This window comes from Sardina pilchardus, chromosome 17, assembly GCF_963854185.1.
Source record: "Sardina pilchardus chromosome 17, fSarPil1.1, whole genome shotgun sequence".
Lineage (NCBI taxonomy): Eukaryota > Metazoa > Chordata > Actinopteri > Clupeiformes > Clupeidae > Sardina > Sardina pilchardus.
The window spans coordinates 20,537,888-20,557,137 of record NC_085010.1 but is presented as its reverse complement, the minus strand read 5'-3'; the positions used below and the strand labels follow the sequence as shown (position 1 = coordinate 20,557,137).

Sequence of the window (19,250 nt, the reverse complement as noted above, 5' to 3'; positions counted from 1 at the left end):
TACACCAAAATTCTTGAGGAAAACCTGCGTCCCTCTCCTAAACAGCTGAGGATGGGGAGGTAATTCGCCTTCCAACACGACAAAAATCCTAAACATACTGCCAAAAGAACAAAGCAGTGGCTTAAGGATAGGATGGTGAATATCCTTGAGTGGCAAAGTCAGAGCCCTGACTTAAATCCTATAGAAAATATGTGGATTGACTTGAAGAGAGCAGTCCATCGCCATTCATTACAGAATTTGACTAAATTTTAACAATTCTGCACGGAAAATTCGGCAAATATTCCCCTGTCTAAGTGTGCAAAGCTATAATAGAGACATATCCAAACAGATTGATGGCTGTAATGAAAGCAAAAGGAAGCTTGACAAAGTATTAAGTCTGGGGTATGATGACTTTTCCAACCCTGTTATTCTAGTTTTTAATTTTTTATTAATTTTCAGAACTGTTGACTTCTTTTTCATTATTTTGATGTTGTACAGCTACATTTGTAAATAAAACTGGAAAAGATTTTTTTTTAAATGGGTTTTGATTTCAGGCTGTAAGACAAATAAAGTAACTATTTCAAAAGGGTATGATAACTTTCTATAGGCACTGTATATAGTAAGTGTATGTACTTCAAAAGTAGACTCCCCAAAGGGGAAATGATGAAGGTAGTGTGATTTGCTGAATATTCTCCCCTGACGACTCACTTGACACGGTATTTTGACATGTACACCAAAAGAGGCAAAATATTAAGTGTCCTGAAAATGGCATTTTCCCTCTATTTACTCTCGGCGAAGTGAAGTAGTAGTCTTGGATTGACTTCAGTGAGCTGTCCTGGTGTTCTGTGCGTTTATAAATATTTGCAGAAGGAAATTCAACATGCTAAAAAAAAAAAAGAGACCTGCCAGTCTAGAAGGTTGAGGTTGACCTTGATGGTGATATGGTGGTTTGTGGTGTTTAATGTGTCAAATTGGGTTTTGACTTTACGCCAAGTTTCTGGAAAAGTCCGACACCTACGAGGGTTTTATGGCCCTGCTTTATCGCTGTAAACTGAAGTGTTGGCAGTCAGCCTAAAAAATCAAACCCTTCACTTTGAATGTACTGAGTTTGGGTGTAAGTAATGCAAAATAAGCTAAATAAGTGGTGCTTTGTAAAATAGAAAAAATTGAGTAGTACTACAAAAATACCCAGTTTTGTCATATGTATATTGTGATGTTTTACAGTAGACATTTTTTTTTTTAACAACAACACATTGATTTCAATATGTCTATTGTTATCAAAAAATGTTGTACTGGGACAATTTTTTCCAACAGCCAACTTTCCAACTTTCATGCATTTCATTTTTTTTTTCTTGAAGTAGTGTAGAAGATCCACAAAATGTGTCTACATTTCCACAATCATGAGTGTGTTAACTGAAAGTTGCATTAAGCAACCACCATTGTCACTAAAAGCGAAGGTGTTCGAAACTGTTTCTTAGTTTCGAACACCTAAACGGAAACCTAGTTTCCTCATCTTAACTGCGGTGGTTGCTCAATGGTGGTTTCAGGAAATCCATTGTAGCTTTGAACTCTGTACACCGAACTCTGTAGTAGATTTGGTTCATAACTGCTTTACTCGTTTGGCTCCTTTCATCCCTGCGCCCGTCCCTCTGCACCAAATCTCATGTCTGCCCTCCACATTCACAACATGGCTACACCTTTTCTAGGTCTTTGGTATTATTTGCCCTCAATGGTGCCTTCAAGGCACTACTCACCTCAGTTTAGGGGTAGGATGAGGGTTGAGGGGGTTAAGGTTAGGAATAGGGTAAGGGTAATAGGGTTTAGGCTGTGCTGCCTGGAAGGTGCCGTTGGGGGCAAGAAACACCATTGAGCCCTTTTCTAACGCTTTCATATCTTCTCCTCCTCCTCCTTCCGTAGGAGCCCCCTTGCTCCTGTATGCCAACCGACGGGACCTGCGGCTGGTGGACGCGTCGCAGGCCCGCGCCAACGCCACGGTGGTGGTCAGCGGCCTGGAGGACGCGGCGGCGGTGGATTACGTCTACAGCCAGGGCCTGATCTACTGGAGCGACGTGAGCGAGGAGGCCATCAAGCGCACCGTGTTCAACCACTCGGGCGGCGCCAGCAGCCCCAGCGGCGTCCAGGCCACCGTGGTCTCGGGCCTGGCCTCCCCCGACGGCCTGGCCTGCGACTGGCTCGGGAAGAAGCTGTACTGGACCGACTCGGAAACGAATCGGATAGAGGTGGCCGAGCTGGACGGGTCGCTGCGGAAAGTGCTCTTCTGGCAGGACCTGGATCAGCCGAGGGCCATCGCCTTGGATCCAGAGAGAGGGTGAGTGGAGGATTTATTTAGCATCGGAGAAGGGGGGGCCCTATGTATAGGGTAGCATGGTTGCTGATGACCACAGTGACAAACACACCAAGAGCCCTAATATAGCTGCAAGCTGGGGGGGGGGTGGCATAGGCTGCGAACGTGAGTGGTGTGTTTGTGTTGAATTTAAACTGCTTGCCTCTGCAAGTCCTCCTTCAGTGTATTAAAATATACTGCCACATTGTTTGGAGTGAACTAGACCCCGAGACGTTATTCTGTCTGATTTAAGCAGCTTGTTATGCTGACGCATGGTTTTTGCGGTGGAAACGAAGATAGCCTCGCGTGAATAGTGAAAGTCTGCGTCTCGGGTGTTTTGTCTCTGGCTTGGAAAGCGTTGCACTCGTGCTCACGAGGGCAGTCTGCATCGGCAGCCGAGGAATGTCTTGCATCGGCTAGAGATAGAGGGGGCATCTGGAGCAGCCTGGGGAGGGCCAGGAGGAGGGTAAACAGACACGGGGGTCACGGCCAAGACTCTCTCAGGACTCTCTCGGGCTCGGCCGTCAGGCGACGTCACGTCAGTGCAGTGGCCTCGCCATGAGGTCCTTGACCGCGCTGGAACTGTTTAGTCTGCCTCTGTTGTGTTTTGCATGCCTTGTTTTGCTCTCCAGCACACATCTTTCTTGCCTGAAGTAGTTTGTTTATACACCCCCCCCTCTCTCTCCGTGCTTAGTTTGGGAAATCTTATTGAGCTCTGCTGAACTATATACATTTTGTCGGTTGTAGTTCTTGCGGTTTAAGTTACACATCATAAATTTGAGAGTTTTTAATAGACTGTTTGGAGAAGGAACCCTTCTGTTACCAAAGCTCAGGTGAATCCAGGAGTAACTAGGCCATGATGGCCTGTATTTAGAGAGGCTAAAAGAACAAGAAGTGGGGTGGTGGAGGGGGTACCTTTTTCCTTGAATAGATCCCTGTACTCTTGTCTCACTGAGAGGAAAGGCTGGCATATTCTTCTTTTGTTAAGAGCAGATTGAAATCTGGGACTCACTGTAGCACAACAAAAGCCATTCATGACCATTTGACCAAGTCTCTGTCTCTCTGTCTCCCTCCTAAACGGACTCCGAGCCCAAAATCATTTTCTATCTCCCGTTTCATCTGTGACAAGCTAAATAAAATCTCCCCTGGACTGGGGGTCCTCGTAAGTGTGCTCGAAAATGTTCCTGTATCGGCAGTGTATCAATTTCCTGGAGTTTCATTGAGTGTATTATTTGCAACAGTCTCTCTCTCTCTCTCCCTATTGTGTAACTGATTGTATGCCAGTGATGCCCGATTGCCATTCAGAATGCAGTTGAGCGAGAGCTGTTGCATTCAGCCCCTATCTATCCACCGACACCGGAGGATGTGCCTTTGCAGTTTAGGATCCTCAAATGAAATTTATTCCGAGTCAGACAACATATCCTCCTGTCCCTACACCTTTCCATAGTCTTGCCCATAGTAGAATGGTTCCTCCTTGTCAGTCGTCACTGCTGTTTTGCAGTAAGTGATTGTGTGTTTAGGGCTAGGCTACTTCACCTTGTTGCTGTAAGTTGTGGCCATCTGATATTCATTTCTTTTTTGTCACGGAGGTTGCAATGGTGAAGGCTTCATGGTTCTCAGGTAATGCGGTGCTGGCAGCCTGGCAGACGCACATCTGTTGAACGGGGATTAGAGCTCTTTTTTATTTTCCACTCCTCCCTTTCTGTGGCTTTATTTGGAGTTAAGGAAACGTTGTCTTGATCCTTATGTAAGTGCGTCAAAGAATCTGTTTGTTCTTGGTGCTGTTATGTTGAGCATCTCATAATGCATCTCTTCTTAGACATCCAGCAACTGAGACGAGACGTCTTAAACAGGAGACTCAGGCCTAATTCCATCAGTCGCTGATAAAAATTCATCCCTATTAATCTGAACAGGAAAAAAAACAATAGAATTCATAATTTTAGAATAGTGTATGTTTCGTTTTTTGGTAACTGACATGTTTTCTTCTTGATGTTGTCGGAAATGTTTTCCCATATATGGAATTTGGCAAACAGTTAGTTTTCCTCGCATTACCTACTTTATTATGGGGTAGTGGCAACTCTTAAGGGATGCAGCTTGTTCGTTCTACGGTCTTCGGTTACGGTTAGTTTTGGCCAGTGTGTTGCATGTCTAATTTGCACAATCAATTTATCAATTGTCTTGTTTAATTGTCTAGTTTGTCGTCTCATAATAATCCTTTGCATATTGATTTGTCAACTCCTGATGAGCATCCGCCGGTCGCCGGTCGGCCAGTTCAAGCAAGTGACGACCAATTTGACCTCCATGGTTGGCTCTCTTATCTAAATCGGTGCACTTTTGTCATCTAACATTTCTGATTATTGCATTATTCTTGTTCACTCTGGACTAAAGGACCCAGAGTGCTACTTTGATTGGCAGAAGGTTGCTATGAAGGTTTTTTTTAGGTGTCTTGTTGTGGAGACTTTAACTTGTGTGCTTTAAATCTGCCCAGCACTCACTGGCTAGCTATTTTCGTTGTGCTTTTCGGCCCAAATGCAATTTGTGGCATTGTGGGATTGGTCCAACTATTTCACAGCCGTATTCTACTTGGCCAGAGAATGCGGAGTATGGGAATACTGCCTTATGAATGGTGATTGACAGGCTTCAAAGCCGTGTGGCACTTGTGCCGCTCCACTGGTAGGGGACTAGTTGTGAGCCGTAGGACTTAGAATACACAATCCTCTACTATTTTGGGTGCATAGATATTAAAAGGGCTTTGTGTTGTGTGGTGTGGTGTGGTGCTGATATGGGCCCCGTGTTTCATTTGGGGAAGATGTGAACAACATCTAGGGTAAAAAATGAAATTGCTAAGTGGCACCAGAAAAGTCTTGTGGGAGTGTAACTCTGTGTGATCTTCCCCATTTTTAAGGCTTCACGTTTTAATTTCAAACAACTTTACATTGATGGACAGAATGAATTCCTCTGTATGTTTAGCAGTAACAAGGCCTTCAGTTCACTTTCACTTGGTTTATGCACTACATCCATACTGTTGGTCATGCTTCGTAGCCTCCCATCACTTTGGGCAGAAATGTATACCACTGAGAAACAGGACAAATGTGCATTGTTTGATAGGATAACTTTGATATCGCCCCATTGTGTGAGACAATTGTCACACACACATCTCTATGTTGTTTAAGAGCAAACCTCTGACTACATATTCCAGAGTCATACAGCCAGTGCTAGCTTCCACAGCCCCAACTGTGAGCAAAATGTGCTATTAGAATCATTCCGATTCTATCGGTATAATTCCGAATCCGACTCCCAAGGAACTGGTTCCGCGCGCTCTGTGTAAGTTCCGGGGCTTTCCCCCCCGCTGAATGACCTCCTGAGTAGTATACTACATGACGAATCAGTGGAGCGTCTTGCGTTTCACTCGGCAGCCAGTTAGCGCTGGCCAGGTGACTGTGCCTGTAACCTGATCGGATTGACAGACAGGTAGTGTAACCAGATACCACGCCACGGTGGGTCACACTGCCCTCCCACACACACACCCACACACACACACCCACACACACACGCACACACACTCACCTTCATCCCTGAGCCGCTCCCTTAAAGGGTCTGACCGAGGCCGTGGGACGGCTGCTAGTAACACACAAACGGCCATTGTTCCTGTCAAGGTATTTTTATGACCTGGGCTTCAGAAGTGCATGAATTCCATTGATGGGAAAGTATTGAAGGGGCTGGGGGGGCATTTCAAAGCCACATCAGAAAAGTGTTTGTTTCCTTTCGAAGGTGGATGAAGCAGTTAGTTTATTTAGCTAATATGTAGGGTATTTACCTGAGTTTTGGAATGTTAAAACATAGGCCTATCATTAGTCTACATCCCCACAGGTAAAATGCTTAAATGTGAATCTTGAAGGTAGCATCTAAAGTTAGTATTTACTCATTTTGCCCTGTAGTTTGAATGTCGATCCATTTGAAAGTCTCTTTGGATAAAAGCGTGACTGAACGTAAAATCTCAGTGACTTGGTGATTGAAAAGATGCGTTTGAGATGCTTCTCTGATCTGATCCTCCTTGTTGTGTGAAAGGTTCTTAGTAATCTCATGTTTCTGTCAGCAGTCTATAGGTTTTGACATGTTACCAGCCTTTCACCATACCCTGACTTCTCTCCTTTGTGTGTGTGTGTGTGTGTGTGTGTGAACCTTCTGGGCTTCGGGTCTCCAGGTGACTCTCGTGCTTCTGCTTTGAAGCATTATAGCTGTGGGCACATTGCTCCAGGCGCTCTGGTTCAAATGCTGTGAGGTCTCCCATCCCTACCCCCATATTACCCTTGAGAAAGCCCAGGGAAAATGTGCTGGGGTGGGGTGGGGTGGGGTGGATCCTTGGCTGGTTCTGAGCTCGGCCTCTTGTGGTCCACCATACTGCGTGTTCGCCATGCCTCTGCATTACCACACCTGATCATGTCTAATTTGGGATGAGTGCCATAGATGAGCTCTGCGAGGTATATCGGACCTCGGCAGGCAGGCGGGCGGGCGGGCGGGCAGGCCGTCCGCCAGATACGGGATTGGAAACCATTGTCCTAAGCCAAGTCTTGACCAGTCTGATGGATCACATACCTGGCAGTGATTCAGATGTGGCAGCTCCTATTACCACATACAGGCATTTCGATCAGTAGTGATGGACTGGCAAGCATCCCCAAGCCCAAAGAATTGTTCCAAGACCAATTTTGGTTTTTACATGCAGAAACGTTAGAAGGTGCAGAAACAGAGGGCGAAGACATGGGGGATAGACAAAGACTATTGCGGGCGGGCTTAGAGTTTCCAGAGCCCAAATAGCTGCCTCTCTGTCTGACGCCAAGCATGGAGCGAGAGGGGGGGTGGGGTGGGGGGGGTGGGGGGCACTCAAACCTCCAGTGGTCACGAGCGGTGTTCTGTCGGCAGTGTTCTCCTGGCCTATCCCCTGAATTCTCTCCTCTTCGCTGCTCGACTTCATTCAGTTTTCCACAACCGAGATAAGGCGCGAAAGAGCAAAGCAAATTAGCATGTAAATCCACAAGGGCGCAGATAAAAGGGTGCCTGTAATGTATTCATTAGTTTTATTTAAATTGAAGGGATGTTTCTCTCTCTCTCTCTCTCTCAATTCAATTCAATTCAATGGGGCTTTATTAGCATGACCGTTAAGGCACAGTATTGCCAAAGCTACAGGGCACAGAACGTACCAACATATAAAACATCAAGACATATATTACATGAATCAAATGGGAATCAACAACATCATGCACGCACACACACACACACACACACACACACACACACACACACACACACACACACACACACACACACACACATACACACACACAAAACAAAGGGAGAGATGGTGTAACAGACACAGTGTGGAGGGCAGTGTTGTGTTGAAGGGTGGATGTAGTGCAGTGGTTATCTTAAGTAATGCCCTCTCTTTTGTTATGGAGTGAGGACACATAATTGGCTGCCAAAATGCATGTGCCGGTGTCCTCACCCAAGACTACGGCAAGTTTTTTCTGTTCCTCTAGTTTGGTGAAATTGGGAATGATGTTATTCAAAGTGTTGAAGTATTTGTTTCTTTGGGGCCGATATTTTTCACAGTGTAGTAGAAAGTGCACCTCTGACTCTACCTCCCCTGTCATACAGTGGCCACATGTCCTTTGCTCTTTGGGCAGCCATGATTTTTTGTGCCTGCCTTTCTCTATGGCTAGACTGTGGTCACTCAGCCTGTACTTGGTGAGGATCTGTCTCTGCTTCGTATCTCTGACAGTGTGGAGATACTCTGCCAATTGATAGTCTTTTCGTATGCCAATATAACATTCTAGTTTGTGTTGTAATTTTGTTTCTTTCTTCCAATGTTCCAAATAAGAATTCTTGTTGTTCTTGTTAATTTGGTTGATTCTGATTGGTGGTTGGGAAGCAGTGCTGGTCTGGATAATTTGTAGGTTAGGGGTTAGTGGGTTATTTAAATCCGAGACCAACTGACATAGGGGACTGGACTTAGGGCTGAGCTCTTGGGATTTAAGTGCTTTAAAATGTAGTGAATTTTGAGGGCTTAATTTTAGATGAATCCAGAATTTTAGTGATCGTTTTTGGATATTAATCAATAGTGGGAATCGGCCTAATTCTGCCCTGCAAGCATTTGTGGGTACTTTTCTTTGGACATGTAACAAATTTCTACAGAATTCAGCATGCAGGGTTTCTATTGGGTGTTTGTCCCATCTAGTGTAGTTGTGATTACTGAGTGGACCCCATATTTCACTTCCATAAAGTGCAATTGGCAAAATTACTGTGTCAACTATTTTGGACCAGATTTTAATTGGAATATCTATTTGGTGAAAATTTCTTTTTATTGCATAAAATGCTCGTCGTGCTTTTTCTTTAAGTGCACTCACTGCAAGACCAAAGTTTCCAGAGGTGTTAATTTTTAAGCCAAGGTAATTATAAGAAGTAACGTTCTCTAGGGCGGTGTTACCTAGAGTAAAAAGGTGTCTGGTTCCCTGAGGTCTGGGATGCTTCTGGAAGATCATGACTTTAGATTTATCCAAATTGACTGTCAGGGCCCAGTTCTGACAGTATTGCTCTAGCAGGTCCAGGTGCTGCTGTAGGCCCTGTTCAGTGGCCGACAGCAGCACCAGGTCATCCGCGAAGAGCAGAGATTTGACTTCCGTGTCCAACAGGGTGAGCCCAGGTGTTGCAGATTGTTCCAATAACACCGCTAACTCATTTATATAGATATTGAATAAGGTTGGACTCAAGCTGCAACCCTGTCTCACCCCACGCCCTTGAGTGAAGTATTCAGTTCTTTTGTTGCCAATTTTTACGCCACACTTATTGCCCAAATAAATTGATTTGATGATGTTATACATTTTGCCCCCTATACCACTTTGTAGGATTTTGAAATACAATCCTTCGTGCCAGATTGAATCGAAAGCTTTTTTGAAATCAATAAAACACGCAAATATTTTCCCCTTACTTTTTTGGTGAACATTTTGGTTTATCAGGGTATGGAGGGTGTACATATGATCTGTAGTGCGGCAATTTGGTAAGAAGCCAATTTGATTTTTACTCAAGACATTGTGTTCGGTAAGGAAGGCCTGTAAACGGGCGTTGAGGATACAGCAGAATACCTTCCCCAGGTTACTGCTCACACAGATGCCTCGGTAGTTATTAGGGTCAGATTTGTCTCCACTCTTATGTATTGGGGATATAAGCCCCCTGTTCCAGACATCAGGGAAGCAACCAGCTTGGAAAACAAGATTAAATAGTTTGAGGAGAGCCATTTGTAGAATGGGTGGGCTGAATTTCAACATTTCTGTCCGGATACTATCAGGACCACAAGCTTTTTCGGGCTTGAGCTTTTTAAGATTTTTTATGAGTTCATCACTTGAGATGCTGTGATCGAGAGGATTTTGGTGAACACAAATGGCCTCTTCAAGCTTTTTAAGGTTTATTTTGATATGTTTTTGTTCATTGGTGTTGTCATCTGATATAGGTTTATAGAGGTTTTGGTAAAATGTTTTCCAGGTGTCTGGATTTTGAATGGCCAATTCTTTTGGTGGGGAATTGTTTAAATGTTTCCAACTCTCCCAGAAAGTGTTAGTTTGGAGAGAGTCTTCGATTTTTTGTAGTGTTTTGTTGTAGTATTGTTGTTTTTTCTTTTTAATTGTTAATTTGTAATCTTTTAGGGCTTCAGAATAATTTTGTCTCAGACAGGTGTTTTTCTGGTCATGGTGTTTTTTGTTTGATAACTGTCTGAGGTTTTTCCGTTTCTCCATACATTCGTGGTCAAACCATTTTTCTTTTGATGGTTTTCTTTTTTTACAGTTTTTCAGCAGGTTTGCTTTTTTGGCAGCTCTCTTATATATATTGGAGATTTCCTCCGCTGCCAGGTTGACATCATCACTATTGGGTCTGAATTGTTTTAAAAGGAACACGTTAATATTATTAGTGATTTCAACCGAATTGATTGCTTCATGAAATGTAGTCACACTGTCAGATTTCCATTTATATGTCTGATGTAATTGGATTAATTTGGAAGGGGTTTGTATAGATTTTTTATCGTTCATACTTTTCAAGAATGTGGTTATCTGGCAGTGATCTGAAAAGGTAGACTGTGGTCTTACAGTGAATGCACTTATGGAAGATGGGTCCATGTCAGTAATGGCATAGTCAACTACACTAGTCCCAAGAGCTGAGCAATATGTGAACCTTCCTAAAGAGTCTCCTCTGATCCTACCATTAAGCATGTACAGGCCTAAGGAGCGACAGAGGTGCACTAACTCTTTACCATTTTTGTTTATGGTCTGGTCAGGATTGTTTCTTGTCATTGTGATGGGGATGAGGGGGGCCGATAGATTGTTGAATATGTGAGTGTTTCCTGTAGGGTCTATACAGTCTGGCTCTGTGCCTGTACGGGCATTTAAGTCCCCACACAGAAGGACATTTCCCTGGGCCTGGAAGCTGTTAATTTCTGTATGGAGCCTGTTAAAGAATTCCTCATCATAATATGGTGAATCATGAGGTGGTGCATAGGCTGCACAGATGAATAGATCGTTGTCACAGTTAAATGTGCCTTTTCTGAGTTTCAGCCATGCGTGTGTTATACCCTTTTTTACTAGTTTCAATTTAGTTGCAAGTTTTTCTTTGTACCAGATTATAATTCCACCAGATTTTCTTCCGCGTTTGATGTAGTTGTGTTTAATAGAAGGCAGCAGGATTTCTGTATAGCCTTTTGGGCAGTATGTGTCAGTGTCTGTGTTACACCAAGTCTCAATTAAAACAACAATATCTAGATTGTTTAACTTATTTACAAAGTCAGCATTTCTGCTTTTCGTTCCAAATGCTGAAGAGTGCAGTCCTTGAATGTTCCATGAGCTAATTGTGAGTGATTTCATGTATCTTTATAGTTTAAATATCATTAAATGGAGTGAACAACAGTGACATTTTTTTTGCAGAAAGGTTAAAACAGATAGGCAGATAGATAGACAGTGAACATTTCTTTTCTTTTTTTTTTTCTCTTTTTTTTTTTTTTTTTTTTTCAACCTACTAAGTCACACAGAAGCCGCAGGATCTGTCGCACCTGGCCAAGGTCCGATTTCGGCTGGAGCTGAAGGCCCTGGGTGACTTCAGCGTAGGTGGGCCGGTGATGCATGGTAGGGCGCTGGGTTTCCTCCTGGGTTGCACTCCTTTCCTGCGCTCCCATAGGTGGGCGGGGCGGTGCAGCAGTTGTGGAGCTCTTACCCCTCCGTTGGTCTTTGGTGGGTTCAGTCTGGCGAGCTGGGATGCTGTCAGGCTGCGTTCCTCTGTCTCTGAGGGTGTGGTGAGGCTGCTCGGGGGATCTCCGCTCATGAGCTGAGGTTGGGGCTCTACAGAGGATGGTGTCCTTTAAAACTTTTACAAAATACCTGACTCCTTCCTGATTCAGGTGCACATGGTCTGAAAAGTGTCTATATGTCAGGTTGGGGTATGTCTCTCTCCCTCTCTCGCCCCCCCCCCCATGGTCTCATCCCCCCTCTCTCTCTCTTTCTCTCACTCCCTCTCCCCCTTTTCTCAATCCTCTCCATCTGAGGAAGAATCACCTAGGCTATTAACTCAAGCTATTCTGTTTTGCTTTTAGAAACTTGGACATGTAATTAGCATCTTGGAAAAGATTGCCTTGGAAATGTAAATAGGGGTCTGGTCCAGATTTCCTGCATTGGTGGTTAGCCTCCATACCCATCTGTGCCAGCTGTTAGCAACAAATGCATGACTTGTACTGTGGGGGACGGGGGGGGGGGACGGGGGGGGACGGGGGGGGAACGGGACTAGAAAAGCTATTTGAGCAAGAAAACGGCAAGAGGTTGGCTAATAAATAATACTACAACCAAAATGCTTGTAGGATGGTGACATGCTTTGCCACCTCAGCCCGTGGTGCAGAATGCTGGCAGAGAAGTAAAGCTGCCTGTTTGACAGCGTGAGCAAGGATGGTGGAGTCTCCACATCAGTGAGTGAGGGACCTTTTTTTTTTGCTAGCGATTGGACGTGGCTGAGCTCTGATCCGGGATCAGCCGTGACCCAGAGGAGCGTAGCCATGCGGGCGGGCGGGCGGGCAGGGTGGGTGGTGGTGGTGGTGGTGGTGGTGACGGCGGCGGTGGCGGTGGCTTCCAGCGGCGAGCTGGCAGAGCAGGGAGAAAAGGAGGCGAGCGTCGCTGTAATTACTCCATTGTACAAATAGCTTAGCGAGCTTCCGATTTAATCAGGCAGGCCCGCGGAACGGCCCCCTACTGAGACAGCCTGCTCATCCTGCCCATCTATGCCTGCCTCCCTCTCTCCTCTCCCCCCCCCCCCCCCCCCCCCCCCCCCTCCCCAAACTCAGCCAACCCCATCAGCCGTCCACACCCCACCTACGACAATGACTCCCCGCCTCCCCCACTCTGCGAGTGTTTGTGGCTGTGGATCGCATGCACAAACATGCAAATGCGGCTTCCGCTTTGATTGGGCCTGCAAGTCTTTTTTTTTGGTGTGGAATCTGTTGTATTTACGCATGAAATCGCATATTGAGACACAATTTTGTTCTATCCTCTCTTTCTCTATCTCTCTCCCCCCAGGTTTTTTTTTTCGGGTCTTGTTTCGTAGAACTGCTTCATGGTTGTGTGCTCTTAACAAAGGTCCATTGTTGTTTGCCCAGATGTTTTCAGTCAAAGAGCCCCCCCCCCCCCCCCCCCCACACACACACACCCGCTCCTTTTCTTATGCTGAATCTATTTCTGTTGTAAGATATGAGGCTAGAGAGTGTGTTATGCTGGCTGACCACGATCTATTGCAGGGATTTCCATCTGTTTATTGGAAGTGATTTCACGCTGGTGTCTTGGTGCAGAGGAAAGACGAACAGGATGGAGATAAACCTACTTACCTTCTGTTGTTTCCGACTAATCATGACAATGAGAAACACATCCTCTCATTCTTGGGGGGTAGAGGAAATTGTCGGGGTACCATTACAGGATGGGGGATCAAGGCGATTTAGCGTTTATAGCAAGCCATGAGTCTTGCTAAGATAAACTCACAAAATTACGCTTAAGACTGACGTCGGGAGTTAAGACCTGGAAAAATGACCGAGGATCAGAGATGTGATTTGTGCACATTAGCCAGTTTTGCTGAACCAAGAATAATAAAAAAAAAAACACTCAATGCTCTTCCTCAGATGTTGGCACAGAAGAAATCCCTCTCCTCGACACGCTAAATCTCAAATGCTGGCTTCTCCCCAAGTGCCGCCTTCTTATCGCCTCGTGGATTAGGTCACTCTTTTAGTCAAAGCTGAGGTATATAGCGGCATTTTTGTCTTTGCTTTACCGACTGTTGTAGATCACCCCTCATTCAAGTGCGACAGAGCATTTCTCCAAGCCTTTGGCCTCCTGAAAGGCTGTTGACGTACCGCGCCAGGATTATAAACCTTAGAAACCATGACTTCACTCGGCTCGTAATTCCTCTCTTGACTCTGTCTTTCCCTCACCTGCGTATGCGTTTCATTTCTCCATGACTAAGATTGCCTTTATTCGCTCTCTCCCTCTCTCTCTCTCTCTCTCCTTCTCTCCCTCTCTCCCTCCCTCTCTCTCTCTCTCTCTCTCTCTCTCTCTCTCTCTCTCTCTCTCTCTCTCTCTCTCTCTCTCTCTCTCTCTCTCTCTCTCTCTCTCTATCTCTCTCTATCTCTCTCTATCTCTATCTCTCTCTATCTCTCTCTCTCTCTCTCTCTATCTCTCCCTCCCTCCCTCTCTCTGCAAGTTGTCCGTCAAGCATGGTGCCCAAGCATTAGTTTTAAGAGCTCAAACTCATACAGGCTTGTGGAAGTACACTTGGAAGTACAGTTTCGGCACTCTTAATTCTTAGTGCAATGGGTTGTGCTGTATGATCACGGGACTTTTCTCACACAGACTCCCTCCTCCATATAGGTTCCGTTTACAGATGCGCCCCTTTTAATTCGCATTCCTCATATTTCTTTGTCCTCCGTTTGCCAGAGGGAGCCATTTGAAGCTTTTATTTGTCTTTTTCTGGCAGATATTTACATGGGATGATGGCCAAGTCATGTTGGCATTCTTTGTGTGTCTAGGGCTCCTCGTACTCCCTCTCGGCCTCTCCGGTCTTGCACTTTCTCTCTAGCTCATTCCTGCCCTCTTTCTTCTACTCTCTTCTATCCCTTTGTTTTTTTGCCATCTCTCTCTCTCATTTTTCCTTTTTCTGTCTCCGTCGTTCATTTTTCGGTGTCTTTCTTTTTTTTCACTCTTTTCTTGAGTGAACCGGAAAAAAAAGTCAGTCCCAAGTCTTCAAGCAAGGGGAGAGTTTTGAGAGAAGGTGGAGAGATGGTGGAGCTGGTGGAATTCCTGTAGGCGTCTGGGGGGGGGAGGTGTTGATGTTGGTGGGGGTGGGAGGGTGCACTGCTGGTTGGGGCTGGCGTGTTAATGGGGCTCGGCGGGTGTCTGGCTCACACGTGTGCCACCCGTTTGATCTCTCTCTGGAGGGGCCCGGGCCACAGCCTGGCCTCTCCGCGTGGGACACCGTTTACTTACGTGTGCTCCCGCATGGCTAGGCACACACACTGCATACATGCAGTCTCTCTCTCTCTCTCTCTTTCTCTCTCACTTACACTCTCTTTCTCTTGTGCTCTCTCTCTCTCTCTCTCTCTCTCTCTCTTTCTCTCTTTCTCTCTTTCTCTCTCACTTACACTCTCTCTTTCTCTCTCTCTTTCTCTTGTGCTCTCTCTCTCTCTCTCTCTCTCTCTCTCACTTACACTCTCTCTCTCTCTTTCTCTCTCACTTACACTCTCTCTTTCTCTCTCTCTTTCTCTTGTGCTCTCTCTCTCTCTCTCTCTTTCTCTCTCACTTACACTCTCTCTCTCTTTCTCTTGTGCTCTCTCTCTTTCTCTCTCACTTACACTCTCTCTCTCTCTCTCTCTCTCTCTTTCTCTCTCACTTACACTCTCTCTTTCTCTCTCTCTTTCTCTTGTGCTCTCTCTCTCACTCACTTACATTTTCTCTCTCACTTACACACACTCTCTCTCGCTCTCTCAAAAGCACATGCATACACATTCTCATGCTCTCGCAAATTTTGCTAGACAAGTCTGAGTTTCAGCGCCCATAGGTACGGCTCATGTAAAGGAGGCCGCCGTGGCCGTTCCAGAAGAGCCCTGTGAAGCGCAGCCAGCGCATGGAAAAGTAATTTGCGGGGCTCCGCACCTTGGGAACAAATGGGGGGAAGTTTCACTGCTTGTTTATTTGTCTGACTCACTGGTTGTTCACACCGCAGATGGGCTGCAGAATGCGGCCGGGGCTCTTTTTTTGGCAGGAGGGGTCTAGATGGACCTGGCCGCAGCGCAAAAGCCAAATTGCGTCGTTTTGCGAGAGAGACTCGGGTTGTTTGCTCACAGTCGGGCTTGGAGAGTTAACTCACCAAACATGTTTAGTCTGGCAGGTAGAGTTACCCTCTCTGTTACACGCTCTCCGCATTTAAGCGTTCTTTTGCACGCCATTAGCTGTGGCGTTGCCAAATGTTGGCTCCGACTCCTGCAGCAGTGGATATTTATTTTCCTTACCACATTTGGTTGAGGCTCTTGTAGACTTCTTGAGTACTCGAGTCAAAAGTACAGTCCTCGAGGTTGTAGGAGAACAACTTTTATTTCTCGGCAGTGGCTGGGGTCATGCTCTTGTTTTTAACGCACGTTGTTGCCAAACAAAATCTACCATTTGAAACAGACCATTCATATGTTTTTTTGATCTTGCATTAATCTTCCCCCAAGCCATTGGTGCACTCTGTCTGATATCCGAGGACTTGTCAGTTGCATGTCAAACTGCCCGAAGCGTCTGGCAGGAATTATTTTATTGCTGATTTGGGGTTCAAGTTACGTCTTCACTTCATTTATTTTGGCACTCCATTGGAATTCTTGATTGGCCGGACACTTTTTACCCCCCAACCCCCCCTCACCCACCCACCTCTCCCTATTTACTCAAGCCCCTGCGTTTCTCTCTTCTCTGATGAGAGAATAATTTTCTCACCGCTTGGTCCAGATTTTCAAAACAACTTATTGTCATCTTTTTAAAAAGGTAGAGCTGATTTGCAGCATGTCTGAAAGGCAAATATGAAGCATGTCGATCGTTATCAACATTTCGGGAAGGCAGCCGTTAACGTCTCAGGAATTGACGGTTTATCAGATTTGTCAATCTGTTGATATTTCTCGAAGCGGGCCCAGTCACTCTGGTTTTTGGTCTGGCATTAGTCTTGCTTTCGTTCCAGTTAGTGAGAGGGGTTGTCGTACTACTATTGCTTTTACAGGGCAAGGGGAACTGCTCTGGCCCCATCTGTTAAAGATTCCGTGTGGAACCTGCCCAAAACCTCACATCTAATTGGGCTTCGGCGTTGTGCTCTTCACAGAAACGCGTCATTCAAAGACTTTATACAGTTGTGACTTCGTGTGATATCATACTTAAATAATTCTGTCCCTTTGTTTGCCAAGCAAGTTACTATTAAAGTAGTTGTTGAACCAATTTAGTATCCCAAATTGTGCCGATGAACTGTTTAACAATATCTCTGTTTTCTGTTGGAACTTGCTTGTGTGCGTGGGAGCCTCTGTGTCTTTGTCAACATTTTTAAAACGGATACATTTTCCAAACAGTGGAGCCATTCTTGATCTGAGATGTACAAATGTATTAGTTCAGGAAGACAGAAGGCCTCTTGCGAGAGAGTGCCCTTCGAAATCCAGTTAGGAACGCATCGCTGGACTGGGTTCAACATAGCTGCTGAATGCTCCAGGTACCAAATACAATGCGCCTCTTGTGGCCCCGGGTGCTTTTCTTTTTTTTTTCCTTCTCTTCCCCCCGCCTGGTATTCGCGCTCTGCTAAGATTTCCCCATAGTTGCTGCTATCCCCTACAATGTGTTGGTTCTCTGAGAAGGCCAGAGTTGAAAAGCCCCAGAGATTGGGGCTATTCCTCTACCTTTGTCGTTTTGTTTTTTTTTGTCTTCAAAATGTATGAACAAACAAAAAAAAATATATAGAATGACCGCTGGAACCGGTTCAGTTCATTCTTGCATTCCTGAACTATGAGGATTTCATTTGACTTGATGGTTCAGCTGGCTGGGTGAATTGACCTTGTCTTGTGAGTGAAGACTCTTCTAGTCTGATATATTCAAGTCTTGGTTGCTATCAGGAGTAATCCGAGAAGGGAATAAAGTCTCTCTGAAACTCTCCTCTGTGTCACTACAAATGAAAGTGTTGCACACTGCAGTTGTATTTAAACTGTTAGTTGGAGTGAAACAACACACTGCAGACTTCTCTGCTGCTTTTACTAATGCTAACATCAAGATTCAGACAAACGTTGCTTGTTGCTGTCCGAGCATGCTGATGGGCCTAATAGTCCTTTAAAACCCACTCCTGTGCCAGAAATATGAGTGTATCCGGTCCCAGAGCCTTGTCACTTGGCGATCCTCGCAGAGGGAGGTAAACCAAATCAACATTAAATCGTATGATCGTTAAAACGGTCATAAAACCCAGTAGAATTGGGCCAAACCCGAACATTTCTAATCCTGGGCAGATGCCACAAACCCCACCCAAGCCATAGACCCCCACCCCTTGAGTTCAACCAGGGAGTTATTGAATAATGACTGAATGAATGAGTGTGCGTCTGTCTGCAGAACTGCAAAGTGACTTCTGTACTCTTGAGAAGTGATGGCAGTATGATGACGTCCTGGAGCGACTGGATTTGTCATGCTGCGGTAAAGTTAGTATCTGTCACAAAGACACAGAAGTTGTCTCTGGATGTCACTTGTTGTGGCCATGGTTACAACTTCCTGTGTTGTATTGGTATGATTGGCCCATACAGTAGATGTGGCCTAGAATGACACTCAAATGGCTATCCCAGTCTTAATAAGAATACAGTTCCTATGCACATCCTTCTAATTTTCAGGTGCTGGCGATGTGCGGTCGTTGATGAAATCCAGAAAAAGTGTAAAAAGTGTCAAATCACCGCACGTCTTGTTGACTTGAATTTGCTCATCTCTGGCTATCCCAGTCGGTTTCGTTAATACTCAAAATCATCTACATCACTACCTCTCTTGAGCTAAGAGTTCAGCTTTGTCAGACTTTAAGCTGAACACCTCTCTCTCTCTCTCGTATCCTGTATGAGTTTTGGGCTCTGCCTCCAGCCCCACCTTCCTAAGTAATGACCGTTTTCTTTCCCACATGCAAGAGCCACCACCTTGGGACGCTTTAAGTGTAATTATCTGGGTGTCTGCTCATGTAAGACCCTACCCTGGATGGAATATTCCTACAGTTAACCTTTTAACAAATAGCACAAGTAATACCAATGTCCTAAAATATGTTATTAGGGACCACAGGCATAGATAAAATGTCCTACTTCCTCTGTGAAGTCTTTCTCTGTAAAATTCCCTACATTTCTTTGTAAATTGGCTTACCTTTATCTGTGAAATGCCCCACCTTTCTTTGTAAGTTGCATGACATCAAGACGCCACCTGAAAAAATGTAAAGGTAAATATTGTCAAATGATTAAGAATACTGAATATCTATCTGCTTATGCATATTGGATGGCACTCAACTCGGTACTCTTTCCTGTTGCGCTATTGGATTAGGCTAGATGTTCCAGAATCCTTCAGAACGTATTGTTCCCAGCCCGACAACTCCCTTGAGAACCCCAAGCCTTATGGGAAAAGAACGTTGAGGCTTTTTTTCCCCCCCCGGTTCTTTTGCCTGTACTTCATCGCAGCTCACCCCTTTTTCTTGTCAGACTCTGATTTGCGTTATTTGTCTCCATTGTCGCCGGAATCGCTTGCATGTTGAGAGAAATCTATGGGGTGTTTTTAGCCCACATTTGGCTTTTCATTTTTAATCCTGTCTGTCGGAATTCCCACAGCCCATTTGTTTTTGCTTCTGGAAGCTT

At 45.1% G+C, this 19,250-nt stretch overlaps 1 protein-coding gene across 2 annotated transcripts in view; it reads left to right on the top strand.

Annotated features, from left to right (window-relative positions):
* The window catches only part of lrp6 (low density lipoprotein receptor-related protein 6), a 75,531-nt gene that overhangs the window by 2,790 nt on the left and 53,491 nt on the right, over positions 1-19,250 (top strand). For both annotated transcript variants that reach the window (XM_062517795.1, XM_062517794.1), the window contains exon 2: positions 1,897-2,308. In XM_062517795.1, the coding sequence (XP_062373779.1) occupies positions 1,897-2,308 (412 nt within the window). The remainder of the gene's footprint in view (positions 1-1,896; positions 2,309-19,250) is intronic.